The 22044-nt window shown below is 35.1% G+C and overlaps 1 protein-coding gene and 1 non-coding gene across 2 annotated transcripts; one reads left to right on the forward strand and one right to left on the reverse strand.

The window, feature by feature from the left end:
• Positions 1-232: 232 nt before the first annotated feature.
• Positions 233-316, reverse strand: Trnal-uaa. Its single transcript has one exon. It is a non-coding gene; the product is annotated as a tRNA-Leu (tRNA).
• Positions 317-561: 245 nt separating this feature from the next.
• On the forward strand, positions 562-22026 carry LOC111049669 (transmembrane protein KIAA1109 homolog). The gene is made up of 7 exons (XM_039432016.1): positions 562-784; positions 2317-2633; positions 12163-12306; positions 16076-16234; positions 16767-16882; positions 17653-17799; positions 21898-22026. Exons 2-7 carry the CDS (start codon positions 2390-2392, stop codon positions 22024-22026), a joined length of 939 nt encoding a protein of 312 aa, XP_039287950.1. The 5' UTR covers positions 562-784; positions 2317-2389.
• Positions 22027-22044: the final 18 nt, after the last annotated feature.

Raw genomic sequence — 22044 nt, forward strand, 5'->3', positions numbered from 1 at the left:
GCTCTCAAATACGTATTATAGCATTGGACCTTAATTTTTTACAAATTATAAATATTGGAAATTTGTTAAACTAGTATATTGAGCATAACTGAATTTTTTAAGAGCTTTCCAGTCAGCAAAAAAGTACTGTCAGGTAGAATTAGAATCTAATAATTATTTAAAATTTTTAAAATAGTAACTATATTGAGCATAACTGAATTTTTTAAGAGCTCTCCAGTCAGCAAAAAAGTACTGTCAGGTGTGGGGTTCGAACCCACGCTCCCAACCGGGAACCAGAGCTTAAATCTGGCGCCTTAGACCACTCGGCCAACCTGACGTTGTACAATAGTGTACGAATTTGGCTATTTAGACGGATATAGAACTGTTGATAGGCTATTAACAAATTTATATAATTTTTATGATTGATGAAGTAGAATTCAATAGGATTATTTTTCAATCATTGATTATTTTAAATGGAATTTGCTTTTGAAAATTTCATTTTACAATCACAATTAAATTAATTATCTTATCAATAACCAGTATGAGAATAAGTTGCTTGCCTTGCTTCAATGTTCACTTTTTGACATAATCATGGCATTGCTTTTTAGGCTGTAGGTACTCTAAAGTTGTACTTGAGTAATTGTAGATTTTTATTAATTGTAGTTGTGCTCCTTGATGAATTTCAACTGTAAATATGTGACATTCAAAAGTGAAATTTGTAAAATGTAGCTATAGAAGAAATAATAGACATTGATGCTTCAAAAAATGATTCAGATGCATTGAAGTGTCACTAGTGATGAGCATTGTAAGTGCAAATTTTTCTATTATTTAATTATTACGGCTAAACAGTTTTTGAATAAACAACATAAAATCTATTAATGTCTTCTAGAATGATCTACAATAATTGTCAAACTTGTCTACTACTATTGTAGTTTAGAACACATATATATTAGGTTAGGCAGTATCTGATATTGTTTTCTGTATGCTTTAATTCTTGTTCTTCAAATTCCATCTTATCATTTATCTCTTTCTATTTAATCCACTACAATTACAAAAACATTGCAATTTAAAATTTACTTTCAACTTTCAGAATTTGAGATAGACCCATCTCAAGTGTGTGCAATTCACAGAATTTTGTGATAAGACTTTGTGCCATGTTATTGTTCAAATTTCAAACGTTGAAACTTATTCCAACTATTTCCCACTGCAGCTTTTATAATATCTTCTTCATTCAAGTAGCGTTTTAAAACTCTTATAATTATTAGATTGCTTCAAAACTCATTTAAACTGCTGTATACACTATTTTAGGCAACGGTTTTATAATAATGATATCAAGTGACCTGGCTGGCTCAGGTCTGGTGTCAGAGTTTTCAGGTCGCACCTGATCAATTTCAGGGCGTCCGACATGATCTAGCCACTGTTCTTAGGCAGCCGAGACCAACGACTGAACGTGTCTATCCGGAACATGGTTTTATAAAGAGGGACATAAAAGCACGAGTAATATGTAGGTTAAGATACAAACGAGTGCTTTATAGACCAAATAAAACTGTTGTTTAGTTTACACTATTTTATTTACAACAATCAGGTAACCTGCTCCGCAAGGGTTTGTTTATAGCACAAATAGATTGAATATTGACGAACTGAAATCTAGAGGTACTGAAAATAGGCCTATAACCATCCTTGGTAAATTAAGTATCTATATGCAAAATAGTAAGTTAATCAGTAGAATAGTTCAGACGTGATGATGCGTCATTTCCTATCCCTAACCTAATCCGATTCTTTCCATTATTATATTATAGATCACTGAAGCAAAGTATCACATTGCTGACTTATTTTTAAGTAGAAATCTTTTAGAGTCGCATAAGTGTGAGTTGAGCCATAGAGAAAACATATAGTGAGGTCCACGTTATAATGACAGTGTTTGATTAGCAATGGTATTGCTATCCTTGTCTCTCATTCAACAAAGCGGATAGCGCTATCTCTTTCCCGCTTTCCTCTGTTGCCAGATCGTCTTCTAACAATGTAGAATTAATAATTAACAAAATATTTCATCTTAATTATGAAAATTCATTAGGAAATTATTGAAAACTATAATTTCTTGCTTAAATAAAATAATATTGATTATTTTAAACGAGAATGAACAGTTAATATTATATCAATAAACCTGTATCAGCTACCATCTCTAGAAGGCATTGACAAGACAGAGGATCGGCAACGTTGTTCTCCTATCTTTTTCCACTGTCATTATAACGTGGACCTTACTATAGATTAATAAATTTGACTAATAATGACAGTATGTACAGTAACTTACAGTACCTAACATTTTGTGTTTTTCAGATCGTAATCGAAAAGACTGCACCGTTAGCGAAAGATGAATAGTTACTTTGTATCGTAGAAGTTGAAACCAGTCATGAGTACAATTAAGCCTTTGATGGAGAAGTCGGACTTCTTTCCGTTAGATTTCGCTTCGAACTCGACGTTCGGAAATCTGGAGAACATGAAGATGGACAGCAACTTTGCCCTCCTGCTGGGGTCGCTGGTGTCGACTATGGCCTGGGTCATCTACATATCCTACTACAACTCTAGGGTGTTGGGCTATTTCATGACTAAACTGCTCAACCGACTGTTTGTGCGCGAGGGATATCTCAGAGTTGGTGAGTAAATATAATCGTTTATACTTTATGGTCGCGGGGTCGAATCCCGCCGTTAGATATGGACGTTTGATCAACTCATCAAATCACCCTCGCGCTTCTAATTACCCACGAACAAGCAAAGAGCTCATGTGGGCATCATCCCTAATAAATAAAAATATTAAACCACCGTAAAATGACGTCATTGTATTGAAGTAAGAATCGTTTTTGAATTCTCGTTGCGATGGTTTAGTCAGATAACAGGGAAGTTTATATCTGTATTTTTACGGTTGAATTTTATTAGTCTCGTGCAACCAGCCGTAGAAACTTATAGCAACTGAAGATAAAGCACAACTGACTACACTGCTTTCAGATCAATATGAAATGAATATTTCTCGCTCCAGAACGGTAAGCCATTATAACTTTCCTTTGAGTAGAGCTCAAAGAATTTTCAATACTTATTCAGAGCACTTGGACATCTTCTGGTTCTTCCCTTCCAAATTCCGAAGGATTTTGTATGATTTAGTTTTGTAGTATGTGGTCCATCATTTCGTGATTTGCGCTTGCATTTCTTTTATTCAATTATCCTCATAAAGGCTAGTGGTAGTACATTACACATTCACTTTTTTTCCTCTTGTCTATATACTAGTAATGATTTTAGTTTACTGAGGTATGTGTGCATTTTTTTTATTGAATTCAGTTAATTTATTTTTATTATTCTATATACGACTGTCATATATTTCTTCTATTTTTCGTCTTATTTCATTCTCATAATTTTATAATTAGCTATTTTTATAATTTATTATTTTCTCATAAGTTATTTTCTATCTTCTTTTTATTGAGAATTGTATTATGTTGGAAATTATTGTATAGTGTTGAGGAGGCAAAATGGGTTTTTTGCCTGTTGTCTCCATGAATAAATAAATAAAAAAAATAAAATGAAATGGTAAATGAATACGAATGGTATACTTAGTATGCAAAATCTGGGAAGAGCAGCTGAAACAACGCGTTTCAATGGCTCTTTCCAGATTTTGTTTTTCGGCTCATGCAAGATTCGACGTGCACTTGCACATACACGCATCCAATGGGATCGTTGATCCATGTGAGGAAGATAGAAGCATAAAGAAAAAAATAGCATAAGAAGATATCCATTGGTATAGGGCGCGTATGCTCCAACTTCACTGTTAACTCAAGCTGATTGTCCCAGATGTTCTTTTTACTTTCCTTGCCCTATTACCATAGGTAAGGGGAAAGTATTGCTTTCCAAAAAAATTTAGGGTACCCCAATTTCATGTTTTCTATAAGTTTCAAGGTCCCCTGAGTCCAAAAACATGATTTTTGGGTGTTGGTCTGTGTGTGTGTGTGTGTGTGTGTGTGTGTGTGTGTGTGGTGTGTGTGTGTGTGTGTGTGTGTGTGTGTGTGTGTGTCTGTGAACACGATAACTCCATTCCTAATTAACCGATTGACTTGAAATTTTAAACACGGTCCTTATACCATGAGGATCCGACCATAAGAAATTCAATAAAATTCAATTCAAAATGGCGGATAATGGCTAAAAAAACATATTTTTCACGGTTTTCTCGAAAACGGCTCTAACGATTTTCTTCAAATTTATACCCTAGATAGCTATTTATAAGCCCTATCAACTGACATGAGTCTCATTTCTGGGAAAATTGCAGGAGCTCCGTAATATTCCTGAGAAGAATGAATTTTGTTAAATTTCTATCACGATTTTCTCAAAAATGACTTGACCGATTTTTTTTAATTCATACCCTGTATAGTTATTTATCAGCTCTATTAACTGGCATGAGTCTCCTCCCTGGGAAACTAACAGGGGGTCCACCCCATCCCTGAGAAATTTACTTTGTAACCTCCTTCTCGTGCGTGAGGTAGGTAGGTAGAGCAGTTTATTCAAAAGAACACATGTCGATATTTATTTGTAGAACAGCTGTTTTGACAACTCTTAAAAAATCCTCAAATTCCATAATTCAAACAAAGGAAAATGTACTCTGAAAACAATAACAATAGTATAATCATAGTTTTAATTATTTAACCGCCAATCGGCATAATGTTATTCCCTGAAATTATCCTCTTTTAAGAATGAGGCTTATAGATCAATGAGCAAGGAAAGTTGTGTGAGTGTACCACACCAGATTTTTTGTGAAGCTATGTGACGCTGGTAGTCTTTCATACTGTGCCGCTCTTACACTCCTATCAACGTAGTAATAATAGACAGTAGTCGACAATAATCAGTAGTCTCTCATGTCGCATCCACATGTCGACCCAAGCTGGCCCAGCCTGGTAAAGGTGCAGTTCCTTACAAAGGCCAGCACTGGCAAACCATCCATCCACACACTGACGCTGGTCGACATTGGCCTTCATTGGCCAACATGTAGATTGTGCTGTTCTTACACTCTCACTCGGCCAAAACATTAATAATAGACGGTAATTAGCTTAAGATAAACAAAATTCGGCTTGAAATTTGGTTACATAAATGAGATATCTTCTTATGCTATCCTTCCTCTATGATAATACATCGGTTATGTATTAAATTCATTCATTCATCAATGACATAATCTTATACTGATTGAGAATGAAACGAAACAGGCTTATCCCGTACTATTCCATTCCCGAATTTTGAATGAAAATTAGTCTAATAGAGGTTGAATTTATGTAACTAATTTTCTTGACTTTAGTATCACTCTGATACAATCAGAAGAACGCAAGTTGATGGTGTTGAACCTTTCCTCTATTAAGATTAACTGATGATATTGCTAATATTATACACATATAAACTACAAAATATACAAATTGTAGAACATAATGGTAATGTGGAACGTCTCAATTATCAAGATGAATTGATTAAATTGCCAATATCATATTATAAAATATACATAATATATGTAATTTGTAGAACACATGATAATGTGGAACTTTTCAATTATTGAGATAATTTGAATAAAAAAATTATTAAGTGATAAACATAACCTATTTTTGGAAAATTTCTATGTAAATTTATGAAAAGAACAGTTTTGGGCTTTAAGCCTGTTGATCCTTTCCCAATCATTCATGAGTTGAGAATGATATTGTAACTATCAATGTATAAATAATTTATTTATTGCCAAAAACAAAATACAAAATAAATTAAATAATATACTATTTGTAGAACACAAGATAATGTGGAACGTCTCAATTATTGAGATATAATCGTCAATACTTGAATATATAATTATTATTATTATTAAACGAAATTCCAATTAAATGCTGTAAATTACCCCGAAGGCTTCTGCTACTGCAAATATTGACAACAGAGTTAACAGGTTGTCAGTTTGAATAAAAAAAAATTATTACAATTACTGCAAATATTGACAACAGGGTAAACAGCTAGATGGAAATTCGATGAGCGCTGCTATACAAAAAATTATTTGTCAGCCCGAGAATCGAACCCAGTACCTCCTAGTTGCCGGTCAGGAATGCTTACCCTTATACCAAACTGACAATCTCTGGATGGCAGTGCTCATTTTATACAAAGCCATAGCGGCCCCAGCCAGTCTACAGATGGAAATAAATTGGTTGCATTTGTTAGGTGTAAGGTTAAGCATTCCTGACCGGCAATTAGGTGGTACTGGGTTCGATTCCCGGGCTGACAAATCATTTTTGTATAGTAGCGCTTATCGAATTTCCATCTAGCTGTTAACCCTGTTGTCAATATTTGCAGTAGCAGAAGTCTTCGGGGTGATTTACAGCATTTAATTGGGATTTTCGTTTAATGATAATTATTCATCAATTAGCATTTGAACAAATGCAATTTCCAATTTATTTCCATCTGTAGACTTGAATACAGGATTATCATAAAAGAATGGTGCGGTTTCGAACATTGTTTAAAGAAAAACCAAGTTACTTACAGTTAATGTTTTTTATTCACCTAATTTGTCGTCTGAAACAGTTTTTTTACATGATTAATAACTTTCAATAAGTGCGCCCTTAGTCGCTCGACAAATGTCCAAACGATAACAAATTTCTCTCTTAACATTCGATAAAATTTCTTCGATTATGGTTGTCATTGGTTCTTTAATCCTGTTTTAAAGTGGTTCAGTTCGCGATTTCTTGTGAATAAACAATGTTTTTGATGTAAATTTACAAGAAAAAATCTACCTGAACCACTTAAAAACAGGATTAATGAAGCCATGACAACCATAACCAATGAAATGTTAGCGAATGTTTGGAGAGAAATTGATTATCGTTTGGATATTTTGTCGAACGACTAAAGGCGCACATATTTAAATTTATCAATTATGTAAAAAACTGCCTGAGACGACAAATTAGATGAATAAACAACATCAGCTGTTGGTAATTTGGTTTTTCTTTAAACAATGTTCGAAACCGCACCATTCTTTTATGATAACTCTGTATATTGTCAATACAATATTACTGTATAAACCTTAGACCAAATAATACAGACCATATATATTCTATATCTAATCTAAGGCTTACAATTTGTAGAAATCATTTTGATATGATCGAACCTCTGATATAAACATCTGAAAAGATAAAAATATTAAATATGTGTCTATGATATTCTTTCTATGTATTTGATCATAGGAATGTTTTCAAGAGTACAAGGTCAGCCTTATCATTTCTCCTCCCAATGTTATTCACAACAACTGTCATTTGTATAAATAAATAAAGAATAAAATAATAGAATCATCTCACGTTTGTGATACTATAAAAATATATCAATCTTCAGATTGATTTTACAAATATAGAAGATTCAAACTTGGAACGAGAGCTGTTTGAAATACATTCAAATTATGTGATCATTTTGAAAGTTTCCTACTTAATTAGGTTGGGTGACGATATTGAATCTCTCCATCCCATATCTAGATTTGTATGTGCCTCAACTAAGTACATATTGGGCAATTTTATTGACTTAAATGAAAGCTGCAGCCGTGTTCTCTCTTAGTCAACAGATCGCTCTTTCTCTTACAGTTGCTCTCTCCCTTGTCCCTTTTCTCTCTCTCTCTCTCACTCTCTCTCTCTCTTTCCTTAACTTCGCCTACATCACTTTTAATATTTTAAAGTGTAAATAGAAAGGCATATATATCTCTATAGTGAGGTCCACGTTATAATGACAGTGGATAAAGATAGAAGAACAGCGATGCCGTTTGTCTGCCTTGATTAATTATATTTCTACATTGTTGAAAACGGATTTGGCAACGTTGCGGAGCTAGAAAAGGTTAGTGCTATATGTTTTGTCAAATAATAGACAAGGATAGCAACACCAATGTTAGATAAATACTGCCATTATAACGTGGACCTCACAATAGTCTTGTCTTGTAATAATTATCAATAAAATTCTATTCTCTCTTATACTCACTGTCACTTACTCTCTGTCTCTTGCTTACTCAAACACAATTAGTATGCTATTTACTTTCTTTGTCAAAGATTACATCTGTTCTAATACATTTGCTTAGCTGAGATCAATAATGATCGTGTTTTAATAGTTTAGCAGCAATGCATTGCTGTTGTAAGTGGTATTGTATTGAACGAAGCGATGCACTAAAAAATGTCCCAGCTGTTTTTTTCTTCATTATTTGATTTGAAGCTAAGCTATTTCTTACTAATAATAGAGATTTCTTCAACTATTTATCTTATTTTTTACTTTCCTTGCCCTATTACCATAGGTAAGGAAAGTATTGCTTTCCGGGAAAAATTAAGATACCCCAATTTCTAAATTCCTATACGTTTCAAGGTCCCCTGAGTTCAAAATATTGGTTTTTAGGTATTGGTCTGTATGTGTGTGTGTGGTGTGTGTGTGTGTGTGTGTGTGTGTGTGTGTATATGAGTGTATGTGCGTCTGTGTACACGATGTCTCATCTCCCAATTAACGGAATGACTTGAAATTTGCTATATATTTTCTCTATAAACTTATGCTATATATTTTCTCTATGGTTCTAGTATGGTAACATAATGCAAAAATTTATTTAGATCTGGACAAAACCTGAAAATATATTCAGCTACTTATTTTGTTATTAAATCAATGAGAAGTTTTTTCTTCCGTGGTTAAATTAATACTGAGACTGGTGTGTAACTTGATGTCCTATATTACTTAAGGTTTATGTGTGTGTGTGTGTGTGTGTGTGTGTGTGTGTGTGTGTGTGTGTGTGTGTGTGTGTATGAGTGTATGAGTGTATGTGCGTCTGTGTACACGATATCTCATCTCCCAATTAACGGAATGACTTGAAATATGGAACTTAAGGTCCTTACACTATAAGGATCCGACACGAACAATTTCGATCAAGTGCAATTCAAGATGGCGGCTAAAATGGCAAAAATGTTGCCAAAAACAAGGGTTTTCGCGATTTTTTTTTGAAAATGGCTCCAACGATTTTGATCAAATTTATACCTAAAATAGTCATTGATAAGCTATATCAACTGCCACAAGTCCCATATCTGTAAAAATTTCAGGAACTCCACCCCATCTAAGCAAAGTCCGATTTTAGATTCCCAATTATCAGGCTTCAGATACAATTTAAACAAAAAATTCCAAGTGGAAAAGATTGAGCATGAAATTTCTACAATTAATGTTCAGGAACATTTTCACCCCAATTATCAGGCTTCAGATACAATTTAAACAAAAAATTCCAAGTGGAAAAGATTGAGCATGAAAATCTCTACAATTAATGTTCAGGAACATTTTTACCCAAAATTCAAAATAAGCTCGAAATCCGAGAAAATGTTATTATTTCAATTGCAAACTGTTGGCAACTGTTGATTCTATTTAATCATTCACTATAAAGAGATAGCAAACTTCGTGTGTCTCCAGCGTTGTTGTACTGTCACCAGCTGGCTTGGATCTTTGAATAGTAGACTTGAGATGCGCGGGAACACTAGCGTCAGGTGATAAATTTCCATAACGGCAAGGAAATTGTGTGAGTGCGCCACACCAGATTTTTTATTTTCTGCTCCTCTCTTCTCTTTATAGTGTAATGAGCCGAATTGAGAGTATCTCCTTTAAAAATTCGACCAAGTCACTGTCATGTTGTAGAACCGTTCCATAATGAGATAAAAACACACATATATTGTCAAATTCTACAGTTTTATTTGGTACAGGTTTTTATTCCAGTATTTCTTTTTCCTTCCAACGTCAGCGTTCCGAATTTCCAATATAATTTGTCCTCCATGATTGACATATTCATGATGATTATTAAATATTTTAATCATTGATGTTGCTTTCCATGACGAAACACTATATAATAACTTTGTTGTAGTTCATCAGACACTGTATCACTTGTAAATATTTGAAAAAAAAACACTTACTTTTCTTGGAGTATTGAGTATTTTAAGCTCCTCTTCAGGAGTGAAATGCATTCCTCAATACTCCAAGAAAAGTAAGTGTTTTTTTTCAAATATTTACAAGTGATACAGTGTCTGAACTATAACAAAGTTATTTTAATTCTATGCATAAACCAATATTTTATTCTCATGTTCTATTTATTTATTTCCCCCTTACTACCTCTCAAGCCCTAATTTCATTTTATTATGTTGTCCTGTGATGTATACCAATTATTTCTCATATTATATCTTGTTTTGTTTTCAAAATTTTGGTGAGAATATTTTTTTGTCGAAATGTATTATGTTGACTTTTATGTTATGAATTACTTTATTCATAAATCTTTGCAAGAAGCCAGATAAGAGATTCTTGACACTTCTAATATGATTGATACATTTATTTGTCTTAACAGCTGCAATATAAAAAGGCTTAAGCCATTCTATTGCGCATAAAATTGCCTATTATTATTAAATTTATCACGTTTTCTTTAAAAGTGTTTGCTAAATTTTTGTTTCATTCAGTTCCTTTTTTTCATTTTTCTCTATTTGAGTTGCTAGCGCACAAACTTTGTTTTGCTGGTAACGCCAAAATGAATTATTATTTCATTATTCAGTTTTAATGAAAACTTATGTAGTTTTGTTTGTCAGCTTCTCAATGTATGAAACTAAATTTTGTTTTTCAATTTTGTAATTTTTTCTGTATTGATTTGGCAATAAATTTGAATCAATTTTAATTTTAATTGACTTTCAACCTGAATTTCACAACTGTACATGTTTAGCAGTAGACATAGTCCCATTTTGTTTACCGAGGATGGTTATAGGCCTATTTTAAATTCTTCAAGACCTCAGTAGGTCAAGTTTTCAGTTTGCCAAGCTTTCAATCAGACCCTTGCGATGCACGGGCTACCTGTTAGTTTTTCTATAAATTCGTGATACTTCTAGACAACATTCCAGTGTTTCATTACAAATATTTTTGAGTTACTTTATTTACTAGACCTGATTAGTGGCTTCGATCGAATTTGAAAGCTAAACATCGACCAGCCCGTTTTGTTTGTATTTATAGTGTCGTAGAAAGGAATTAATGAGTGCAGTCAATTGATTAACTATTATAATAGAAATACAAATATTAATTAAATAATACTACAAGTCAAACACGCTTACACTCACATGGTTTTGATGTTATTTTACAACGTCGTGTAGTTATTGAAGTAAATAAGCAATATTTTCTTATTTTGTTTACTTATTGACTGGAGTTACATCAAAACTAGCTCGGAGTAGATCAAGAGACCATCATAGTGAGGTCCACGTTATATTGGTAGTGTTTGATTAGCAGTGGTATTGCTATCCTTGTCTATCATTCAACAAAGCCGATAGTGCTATCTCTTTCTCGCTTTGCACTGTTGCCAGATCGTCTTCTAACAATGTATTTATATTCATTCATTCATATACAAATACAATCCAGGTAAACACACCAGGAGGCATTTGCCCAAAACTGCTTCAAACCTTAATTTGGAATACACAGTCTAAAGGTTATGTTACTTAAGTAATGATAACTTAACTCGCACACAATTTTGAGTCCAAAAAAAGTATCTACTACAATTTTGAATTTATCAGATTGACCATTTTCCAAATACAAATCCAAACAAAAATCTTCCTTCACAATTACAAAAAATATTGAAAATTTCACTAAAATCTACAATTACACTCTAAGCAAGAATTTCATAATATCGAGTATAGCATTAATAATTTATTAACAAAATATTTCATCTTAGTTATGAAAATTCATTATAATTTTTTTTGAAAAATAATTTTTGCTTATTAAATATAATATTGATTATTTTAAACGAGAATGAACAGTTAATATTACATCAATAAACCTGTATCAGCTACCGTCTATAGAAGGTATTGACAAGACAGAGGATCGGCAATTTTTTTCTCCTATCCTTCTTTACTGCCATTATAACGTGGACCTCACTATAACAAAATACTATTTGCTTCACAAAACTGGTAGCAAAACTTTCTATACTTCATCCTCTTTATTTCTTCACCAAATTTATATATTTTAATTAAGAGCTCTATTATCATCAAAGTTTTTGTTAAGGATTGTATCCACAAATAAATAATAACGTGCACCACACTATGGTGTCAATATTTTTTGATAGGTTTCTGCTTCCGCTGTTGAACGAAAATGATGTTATATAATTGTCCTTGTTTATTGCAGGTTCGTTCACACTGTGCGTTCTGTCGGGCAAGATAATGTTCAGAGACATAGTTTACATCACCTACGACTACACGGCTCGTATACAGGATGGATGGATGATATTCCGGTGGTGGAGAGCCTATGTGCCCAAGGATGTCTCTGAAGGTAATTACTTTAGGCTCAACTCACACTTTACGCGACTCAGGTGGAGAAGAGACTCGACTCTAGTCGAGAGCATGTGTTTTCAAATGGTGACGTCGCGGAGGACTAGAATCGACTGGTCTGAGTGTCACCATTTGGAAACACATGCTCTCGACTCTGGTGACATCGCGGAGGACTAGAATCGACTGGTCTGAGTGTCACCATTTGGAAACACATGCTCTCGACTCTGGTGACATCGCGGAGGACTAGAATCGACTGGACTGAGTGTCACCATTTGGAAACACATGCTCTCGACTCTGGTGACATCGCGGAGGACTGGAATCGACTGGTCTGAGTGTCACCATTTGGAAACACATGCTCTCGACTCTGGTGACATCGCGGAGGACTAGAATCGACTGGTCTGAGTGTCACCATTTGGAAACACATGCCCCCGACTAGAGTCGAGTCTCATCTCTAGAAGAGAGTCGAAGTGTGAGTTGACACTCAAATCTCGACTATATTATAGGGTGTCCCACAAAGGTGTAACGGCTGAAGACCATAGAAACTGCATGAAATTTGCAACAAAAAATGTCTTGTAGAATTTTCTTATATCGACCTTATTTTTTGAGATATATCGATTTGTCGATACTTTTGTAAAACGTCGATAACTAGAAAACAATCATTTAAAATCAAATTTTAAGGATATGTTTGGAAAGTGGAAGAAATTTTCAATAAGATTCATATAATTTATTCCTTTGTTTGAGGGATTTGAACTTTTTATGAGCGCTGAAAGTTGAAAAAAGTACAATCATCAAGTTCAAAGCCAAATTTCATACAGTTTGAACGCTCATAAAAAGTTCAAAAACGTTAAAGGAACAAATCACGTGAAACTTATTGGAAATTTCTTCCTCTTTCCAACCATAATCTCAGTATCCTTAGAAAAATGTCGGTCCCGGCTGATGTATAAAGGTGCGTTCAGACTTATGTGCCACGAACACGCGCATTTTACTTTTCATCAGCTGATGCTATGCTTATTATACATGGTGATTATAAAAGGACTTTACAACTTTGAACTCGTACCAGGAGTGTGGCAAGAAATCGATTATCGGTGGGATGTATGTCGCATTACCAACGGCTGTCACATTGAACCAAAATAACACCCACACCTTAAACTTGAAGTGTTCAGTAACAAAATGACACCTTTCTCAATTTTCTAAGTAATTTCAATAAACATATTTATGTGCTTTCAAAGTTGTAAAGTCCTCTTATAATCACCCTTTATTTCAACTGTTTTTGTACTCATACAGATACTATTAGTTCTGTGAACAGTAGACCTCACGCAGTTTTCTCATCCACAAGTATCTGGTGTCACATGTTCTAGTTGCAGCGTTACCAGTCTCAGTTGGTCTCTCACTCCGTGGTAACGACTACATAACTCATCGACTGTTTTAATGAGTAGAAACTCTCATTGCACAATAAGCATGAACTCCAATCTATTGTCATTCAAAATTGCTTGAAAAGTGTAAATCTTTCAAGTTCTAAACCAATATAATTGTGAGGTCTCACCTGTTGACTCCTCAACTGGCGCCTCGGTGCGCCTATTAAATTTGTTTTTTCAAATGTGAAAATATTGATACTGTTGAGCACGCATCATAATACCATGACTGCAAAACAACATATTGAAACTATAGACCTTAGGCCCATGTTATACGAGCGCTAATGCCGCGGCGTTAACGCGGCGTTTTTAGCGTCGCGTTAACTGGGCAATGGTACTTCCATAGTGCGCGCCAACAACGCTGTGTATAACTTGGTTCAGCGTTGTCAACGCCGCGGCATTAGCGCTCGTATAACATGGGCCTCATAGGAATAGACATGGCTTCTCCAGACATCTGTGTAATAATGCATGCAATGAATAATCCACTTGTCAGCTGATTGATTATGAATAGTTCTATAGTCTGATTAATCCTATCTTCAGAGTATATGATATATTTATATAGTGATATCGGAGTATGGAGGAAATTCCTTTTCCTTCCATGATATTATCCTTGAAATGCAAAATTTCATGAAAACCTTGTGTATACATCGACGCGCAATTAAAAAAGGAATATTTCTGTCAAATCTCATATAATTCTATCAACGCGTTTGGCCGTAAATGCGTTACATACATACAGACAAAAGAAAATTCGAGTTAAAACATAGACCTCACCGCGTTCGGTCAATAAGAATAACATCAGCTGATGAGAAGTGAAATACGCGTGTAAGGGTGTCCACTAACGGTGGGACATGCATGATGAACATGTGTTTACATGCACCCACACACATACACACACACACATGTCATCATACATTGTTGTGTCATCACAGCAAAAGGCTTTTCTGTATAATATACCGGGTGCTTCAAAAAAATGTATACACACTTTAAACAATTGTAGTTTTACCGCTCTACAAGGCTAATGTTATATTTCTTCGCCAGGTGGCAGCATAATCGTCCCTCAATGTTATATTGTTAGTTTGAATTTGTAATATCAACATGGCGGACGTACGTTTGAGTTTTGAAGAACGTAAGCAGGTTATTAAGTGGTACTGGAAGTTTGAGAATGTAAATGAAGTTCAAAGACAGTGGAGAAGGGAGTATGATACAGAACCACCTTCAAGATTAACAATTACACGCGTACGAGACAAATTCGAAGTTCATGGAACAGTGTGTGGTGTGCATAAAGGTCATTCAGGTCGGCCTCGAACAGCTACAAGTGATGAGTCATCAACGGCAGTCTTGGAACTGTTTCAACGGTCTCGTAACAAATCTTCAAGGCAAGGGGCACGTGAAAGTGATGTAAGTGCTAGAAGCGTGCTACGCATTCTGAAGAGAGGCAAGTATCGTGTTTACATTCCAAGGCTGGTGCAACAGCTAAATGACGATGATCCAGATCGAAGGTTGCAATATTGTGAATGGATTCAGGAGATGGTGATACGTGAACCAGGATTTATGGGTAGCATCATTTGGTCGGATGAAGCCCAATTCAAACTTAATGGAACTGTCAATAGGCACAATTGTGTTTACTGGGGTGAAGAAAATACTCACATTACAATTGAAAAAGCTGTAAATTTGCCTGGTGTAAATGTGTGGTGCGGTTTGTCTTCAAGGGGACTCATTTGACCTTTTCGATTTGAAGGCACTGTAACTGGTATTAATTACCTAACAATGCTTGCTGATTCCATATTTCCTGCCATTCGTGCATTATACGGTAATGATGATTTTTATTTCCAACAAGATGGTGCTACGCCGCACTATCACAGGGACGTACGAGCTTACCTGGATCAAAATTTGCCAGGCCAGTGGACAGGACGCAGGGGGCCAATCGAGTTTCCAGCACGCTCTCCAGACCTTACACCACTGGATTTCTTCTTGTGGGCACAGTAAAAGATGAGGTGTACAAACGTAAACCACGTAACCTAGATATTCATTGGAATGAGATTCAAGCAGTGTGTAGAGAAATCTCATTGGACGTTTTGATACGATGTACAGAATCAGTACTTTGTAGAACGGTAAATAAATTTCTATGAAAGTTCAAAGTGTGTATACATTTTTTTGAAGCACCCGGTATTTTACTGCGGAGGGACTTTTTGATCACTGTATTATAAACTATTCATAGAAGCCCGATGAGACGGAAGATTAATTCTGTTCCGTGGAAAATAACAAGTGAGACCTTGTTGGAGCAATATTCCTATTCATTGTTTTTCTACTTCCTAGCATATGAATCAGTTTCAATATGTTTATCTCTTTCAATTTCAGACCTGTCTCACTCTGACACTCGCTTATCAGTGATGCTGAATGGATTCGAGTTACATGTCTATAATCGATGTGCAGTTTATGGCCATTTAGAGCGGGTGTTTGGTTTGGATCCCAACCTGTTCTCCTGCGATATCCACGAGTTCTCATCCAACGATCCAGGTAGATCAATTAATTGAATAACATTCAATACTCTGCTTCTATGCTGCATTTACTATTCATTAATTCTAAACAGATAATTTAATATGATTGAGAGAGAAAATTCAGAAGGACTCCAATTTTCTCTACTCAATTTGGATGGATTGCATAGCCCAAAACAGTTTCACTCTAAGTGCCGGTTGCACAAAAGCTGGTTAAATTTTAACCGTGATTAATTCCACGAGAACCAATCAGAGAAGCCGTCTTTTCAAAAACGCCTTCTCTGATTGGTTCTCGTGAAATTAATCACGGTTGAAATTTAACCAGCTGTTGTGCCGGTATCTGTAATGTATTTTCTAAATTGTTTTATTAATTTATAATAGTGCTTGCCTCTTATTCATTTATAATGATTTATTGCTAAATTTGGCTGCTTAGGTTGCTGAGGAAACAAGCTGAATTTTATGCAGCACAGTGTCAGTCTATCTGTAATTTATTTTCTAAATTGTTTTATTCATTTATCATAGTGTTTATAATTTATTTATTGCTTAATTTGCAGAACGACAATCGCAGATGTCGTGTGTGAGTAGACAGGAGAGACCCCAGCCTGGAGCTGGATCACTGGGCAAAAGCTGGAGAGATCTCATTCCTGTAATCAAAGTTGACGTTTCTTCGGTAAATATATTTGTAAATTTTCATTTTAACCTACAGTCTCGACATTTTTAACTTGGATTTTTTAAGTTCATCTTCCTGTGTTGTGAAGGTCCCTATAGTGAGGTCCACGTTATAATGGCAGTGGAGAAAGATAGGAGAAAAACGTTGCCAAACCTCTGTCTTGTCAATGCCTTCTGCCTTCTATAGACGGTAGCTGATACAGGTTTATTTTTCGTTCGTGCGTGTCAGGTGATAGATGATTAAATGCCTAAATTAAAATAAAAATCCACTGTTTCAACAGCTTCGTCATTAAATTCGAAGAGGTCTTGTCGAGTGCATGCTGGTGCAAGACAGCGTTTTAGGAGGTGGTCATCTGATTGGATATCGCCACCGTCGCAGTACGGGTCCTCAATCTGCCTCCAAGTTGTGCGATTTTCTTTTGTGCAGGCACACTCTACTCTGAGGCGGTTCAGAGTTTTCCATTTGCCATATGACAGCTCTGCTCCTGTTGGAAGTTGCTCCCTCAACACCAAGTCAGTGGCGTCTGTACTCTCATGCCATAATCTCATTCTTGCCTGTGGAGCAGAGGAGCTCAGCTCCTGTGTCTCTGTCAGAAAGCTGCGCCGGGACTTGCAGGGTTCATGCAAAGTTCGGCACTTTCATTCATTACTATTCACTATTTAAAGATAGTGAATATGCCCTTCTTCCCTATTTTAAGCATGGTTCGATAAATAATGAATTATTGTACTTGTTTGTTCACGGTTTAATCGATAATTTGTTTGGGATTTCAGGGTCGTATGGTTTTCGGCAACCGGCTAGTTCCGACGACCCTGTCGGTGCTTGTCGAAGAGGCGCACTTTGTCTACTCAACCAAGCCGGCCGCCTCCAGACTCGATCACTTCACGCATATCGCCAAATGCAAAGCGGAGAATTTCAAGGTACTCCACTTGTAATATGCCGGCGCCACACTCTCGCTGAGTTGGTACGAATGACGACGAACGCAAGCGTGTGGATGGCTACTATGCCACCGCTCGCCTTCACTCCGATTTAAGCTGGACTCGTACACAATTTAATGAATTGTGTTTTGTGTATCATTGAATAAATAAATAAATGAACAGTGACAGTGAACAGTGGAAATATATTTCTCATAAGCTCTAATGAAATTATTTATACTCACTCTACGGGATGATCCAATTAGAACTTATGTGAATTATACAGGGTGGGGCAGAGCCGATTGACGAGTTTGGAATGGTTATAAGTAATGAACCGTTCAACTTGGAAAAAAATCTTTAATGGGTACAATTCAGTTTGAGATATAGTTTTTATTGTTAATTTTTTGGAAATTATATCAGTTAAATGGCGGCCATAAGCAATATACTAATGTAGCGTATTTTTGAAGGTTTAAAACGCATTTCGGCACACTGCGATTGATAAGGCCTGGATCTCTTCTCTGATTCGTTCCTTTAGTTCTTCCAAGGTAAGTGGGCGATCTTTGAAAACTTCATTTTTGAGGTAACACCATAGAAAAAGATCGCATATGCTTAAATCGGGTGAGCGTGCCGGCCACCTCAAGTGCACCCTTAGTGAGATAAGCCGCCCTGTGAACATTTGTCTCAACACATTCATTGAAATGCGCCCTATGTGGGCTATAGCTTCATCCTGCTAAACCATATTTCTCCCAAGTCATGTTCCTCAGCAAGTTCTTCCAATTTGGGGCGCAGACACGTTTGTAGCATTGCCACATAACGCTGGGAGATGACATTGACGGTGAACTTGCCATTCTCAAAGAACTATGGTCAGCACGCTCACCCGATTTAAGCATATGCGATTTCTTTCTATGAGATTAAAACTCAAAAATAAAATTTCCAAAGATCGCCCACACACCTTGGAAGAACAAAAGGAGCGAATCAGAGAAGAGCCTTACCAATCGCAGTGTGCCAAAATGTGTTTTAAAACTTCAAAAATACGCTACATCAGTGTATTGATGCTTATGGCCGCCATTCAACTGATATAATTTTCAAAAATTAACAATAAAACCCATATTTCAAACTGAATTGAACCCCTTAAAGAATTTTTATCCAAGTTGAACGGTTCATTTCTTATAACCCTTCAAACTCGTCAATCGGCTCTGCCCCACTCTGTATTTTCACTGTGACTGTAGTGTGTGAATCCAGCTTTACGTCGATCTGAGACGTTTGACATTCGACCAGTCACTCGGCGAGAGTGTGGAGGAGGCAATAGATTTAATTTAAGCTAGCTCAACACTAATATGTAATCAACTAATAATTAATAAGGATTGAAATACAATTCACAGATTAAAAACATAATAAATTTGGTGTAAATTGTTGAAAATATTTCAGTGGCTGACCAGTCACTCGGCGAGAGTGTGGAGGAGGCAATAGATTCAGTTTAAGCTAGCTCAACACTAATATGTAATCAACTATTAAAAGATAAGGAATGAAATACTATTAATAGATTGAAAACATAAGAAATTCTGTTTACATTGTTGGAAATATTTCAGTGACTGACCAGTCACTTGGCGAGAGTGTGGAGGAGGCAATAGATTCAATTTAAGCTAGCTCAACACTAATATGTAATCAACTAATAAAAGATAAGGATTGAAATACAATTAATAGATTGAAAACATAAGAGATTCTGTTTACATTGTTGGAAATATTTCAGTGACTGACCAGTCACTCGGCGAGAGTGTGGAGGAGGCTATAGATTCAATTTAAGCTAGCTCAACACTAATATGTAATCAACTAATAAAAGATAAGGATTGAAATACAATTAATAGATTGAAAACATAAGAGATTTGGTTTACATTTTTGGAAATATTTCAGTGGCTGATGGCCCTATGGAACAGTCATTATATATGTAGTCGAATATGAAGTAAATATGTAGTGGTTCTAGGTAGTTTTTTCTACTGAGGGTGATGCCCACATGAGCTCTAGGCTTGTGCGTTGGTAATGAGGCGGATGATAGTGAGAGATGAATGTTTTAGGTGGGTTCTGAACCACCGGAAAGCGATTTTATGAATGATATTCAGAGGAGTTGGCTCCTACTAATCGAATATAATTTAACCATGTAGGTAGTTGAATTTGAAGCAATATATTCGCGGTAATGACATTGGGTTGAGTTTAGGTTTGGGTTATTATTTGTTTGAAGTTGTTGAGGTTGAATTGGTGAAGAAAAATGTAAAACATTTCATAGCTGAAATGAATTAAGTTGTATTTTGAATAAGGTTTTTTCTCCGATTAGGCTACATATGAAAGTGTGAAACTAGTCCAAATATATAATCATTATCCAGTTGCCCCTATTACATACTATATATGACAATAGAGAAATGATATCTAGTATAATAATATATCCCATGTTATAGGTCGTTTATGTTACAAATCGATTTAATTTTAACAACATTTTTACAAGTCGATTTTCTGTTAATTCAAGCCGATTGCTGTCGACTACTGTCTATGATTAGTGTGTTGTTGAGATGAGAGTGTAAAAACGACACAATATGAGAGACTACAGCGTCACATAGCTTCACAAAAAAGTACTACTAGCACTAACGGCTTGAGTTAAAATTAAAAATTGGAACACGAACGCCCTATATACCATAGGATATATTTTCTCTATAATGTATCCGTGTAATGGGCCCTAAGCTACATCCTTCAATCTCAAATAGACATTAGAGTGGTTCGGTTTTAGCCCAAAGTATACATGTCTCAATAATATCTTATGATATAAATAAAAATATAAATCTAAGCACCCTTTTTAAAGTTGTTTACTCACATGTTTGAAACATAGCCGAAGTTCGGCTATATGATGCCTTTATCAAGTTTTATGATAATTTGAAGCTATTTTCAATTAATTCTCAATTCTCAATTCTTTTTATTTGCCATCAATACAATTTACAATAAATTATTCAAGAAATTCATAGAAATAAAAATAAAACATAGCTTACAATCAAAACAAAAATTATAAATTAAATATATTTAAATCAAAATCTATTCATTAAGGCAACAACCCAGCAAGGAAAATCCTGTCCGCTGGGCGTGAGCATCAGTTCAATATTATTATATCAAATATTATTTTATTATTATAAATAAAAATAAATATGGCAAAATTTTAGAATCACGTAAGTAAACAAAAAAAATAAGGTTGAAAAAAAATGTATATTATAAAATATTATCGAGAGTAAAGAAAAATGTCTCAATTATCCATTTATTTATCTGTGCCCCATGTCTATCCTCAGTTAAAAATTGCATACCATTTGGGATTAAATTATTAATTTTGTGCTTAAATAATTTAATTGTCGACGTAATATTGTTAGGTTAGTGTGATTTATGTTGAATAAATAATGAAAATTTAACCTGAAATTATATGTGGCTAGATTATTCCTTATTGTAAATTTATCTTTATTTTTTCTTATGTAGTAGAGAATTTTTTAATATATAGTTGGCGTATGGTCATTACCTTGAATTCATCAAATGTGTCCCTGCTTGGATGAATTCTTGGTCTATTCAGAATAGTCTTTATTATCATTTTTGAATGACAAAAATCCTATTTATTATGTGATCATAAGTTCCCCCCCATACTCCTAACGCATATTGCAGAATTGACTGAACGTATCCATGATAAATTAGTTTTAACTCCTGTATATTTAATAATTTACGGATTTTGTAAAATATATAAGATATAAATTTTAGCCTTTTACAAATGAATTCTATATGCATGTCCCACTTGAGATGACAGTCTACCATAATCCCCAAATACTTGACCACTTTTTCCTGTTTTAGTTTCGGGCAAGCACATTCTCCCCACGTCTCCGATTCACAATTCGTGTATATTTTAAGTACAATTTCCTCTGGTGGTTGTCCAATCACAGTGGGAGAATTAGAACACTATTTCTTCGTATTAGCTACCGGCATCAATCCAAAGTATCCAGTTGTTTTTTACGATAATTCACGATATTCTATGATAATTTGAAGCTAGAATGGATAAACACTGTTTTGTAACTGAATTTTACTTTGCAGGTGATCTTAGCTCCTAGTCCGAAGTATACAGGCATGGCCGATGATCCGCCCAGGTATATGGGAGAAGGATTTGTCGTCCTATCTTCAAACAACGTTGATCTCTATTTCTATATGGATGAACCAGGCTAGTACAATCAATGACCTTAT

The sequence above is a fragment of the Nilaparvata lugens genome, chromosome 7, assembly GCF_014356525.2.
Source record: "Nilaparvata lugens isolate BPH chromosome 7, ASM1435652v1, whole genome shotgun sequence".
NCBI lineage: Eukaryota > Metazoa > Arthropoda > Insecta > Hemiptera > Delphacidae > Nilaparvata > Nilaparvata lugens.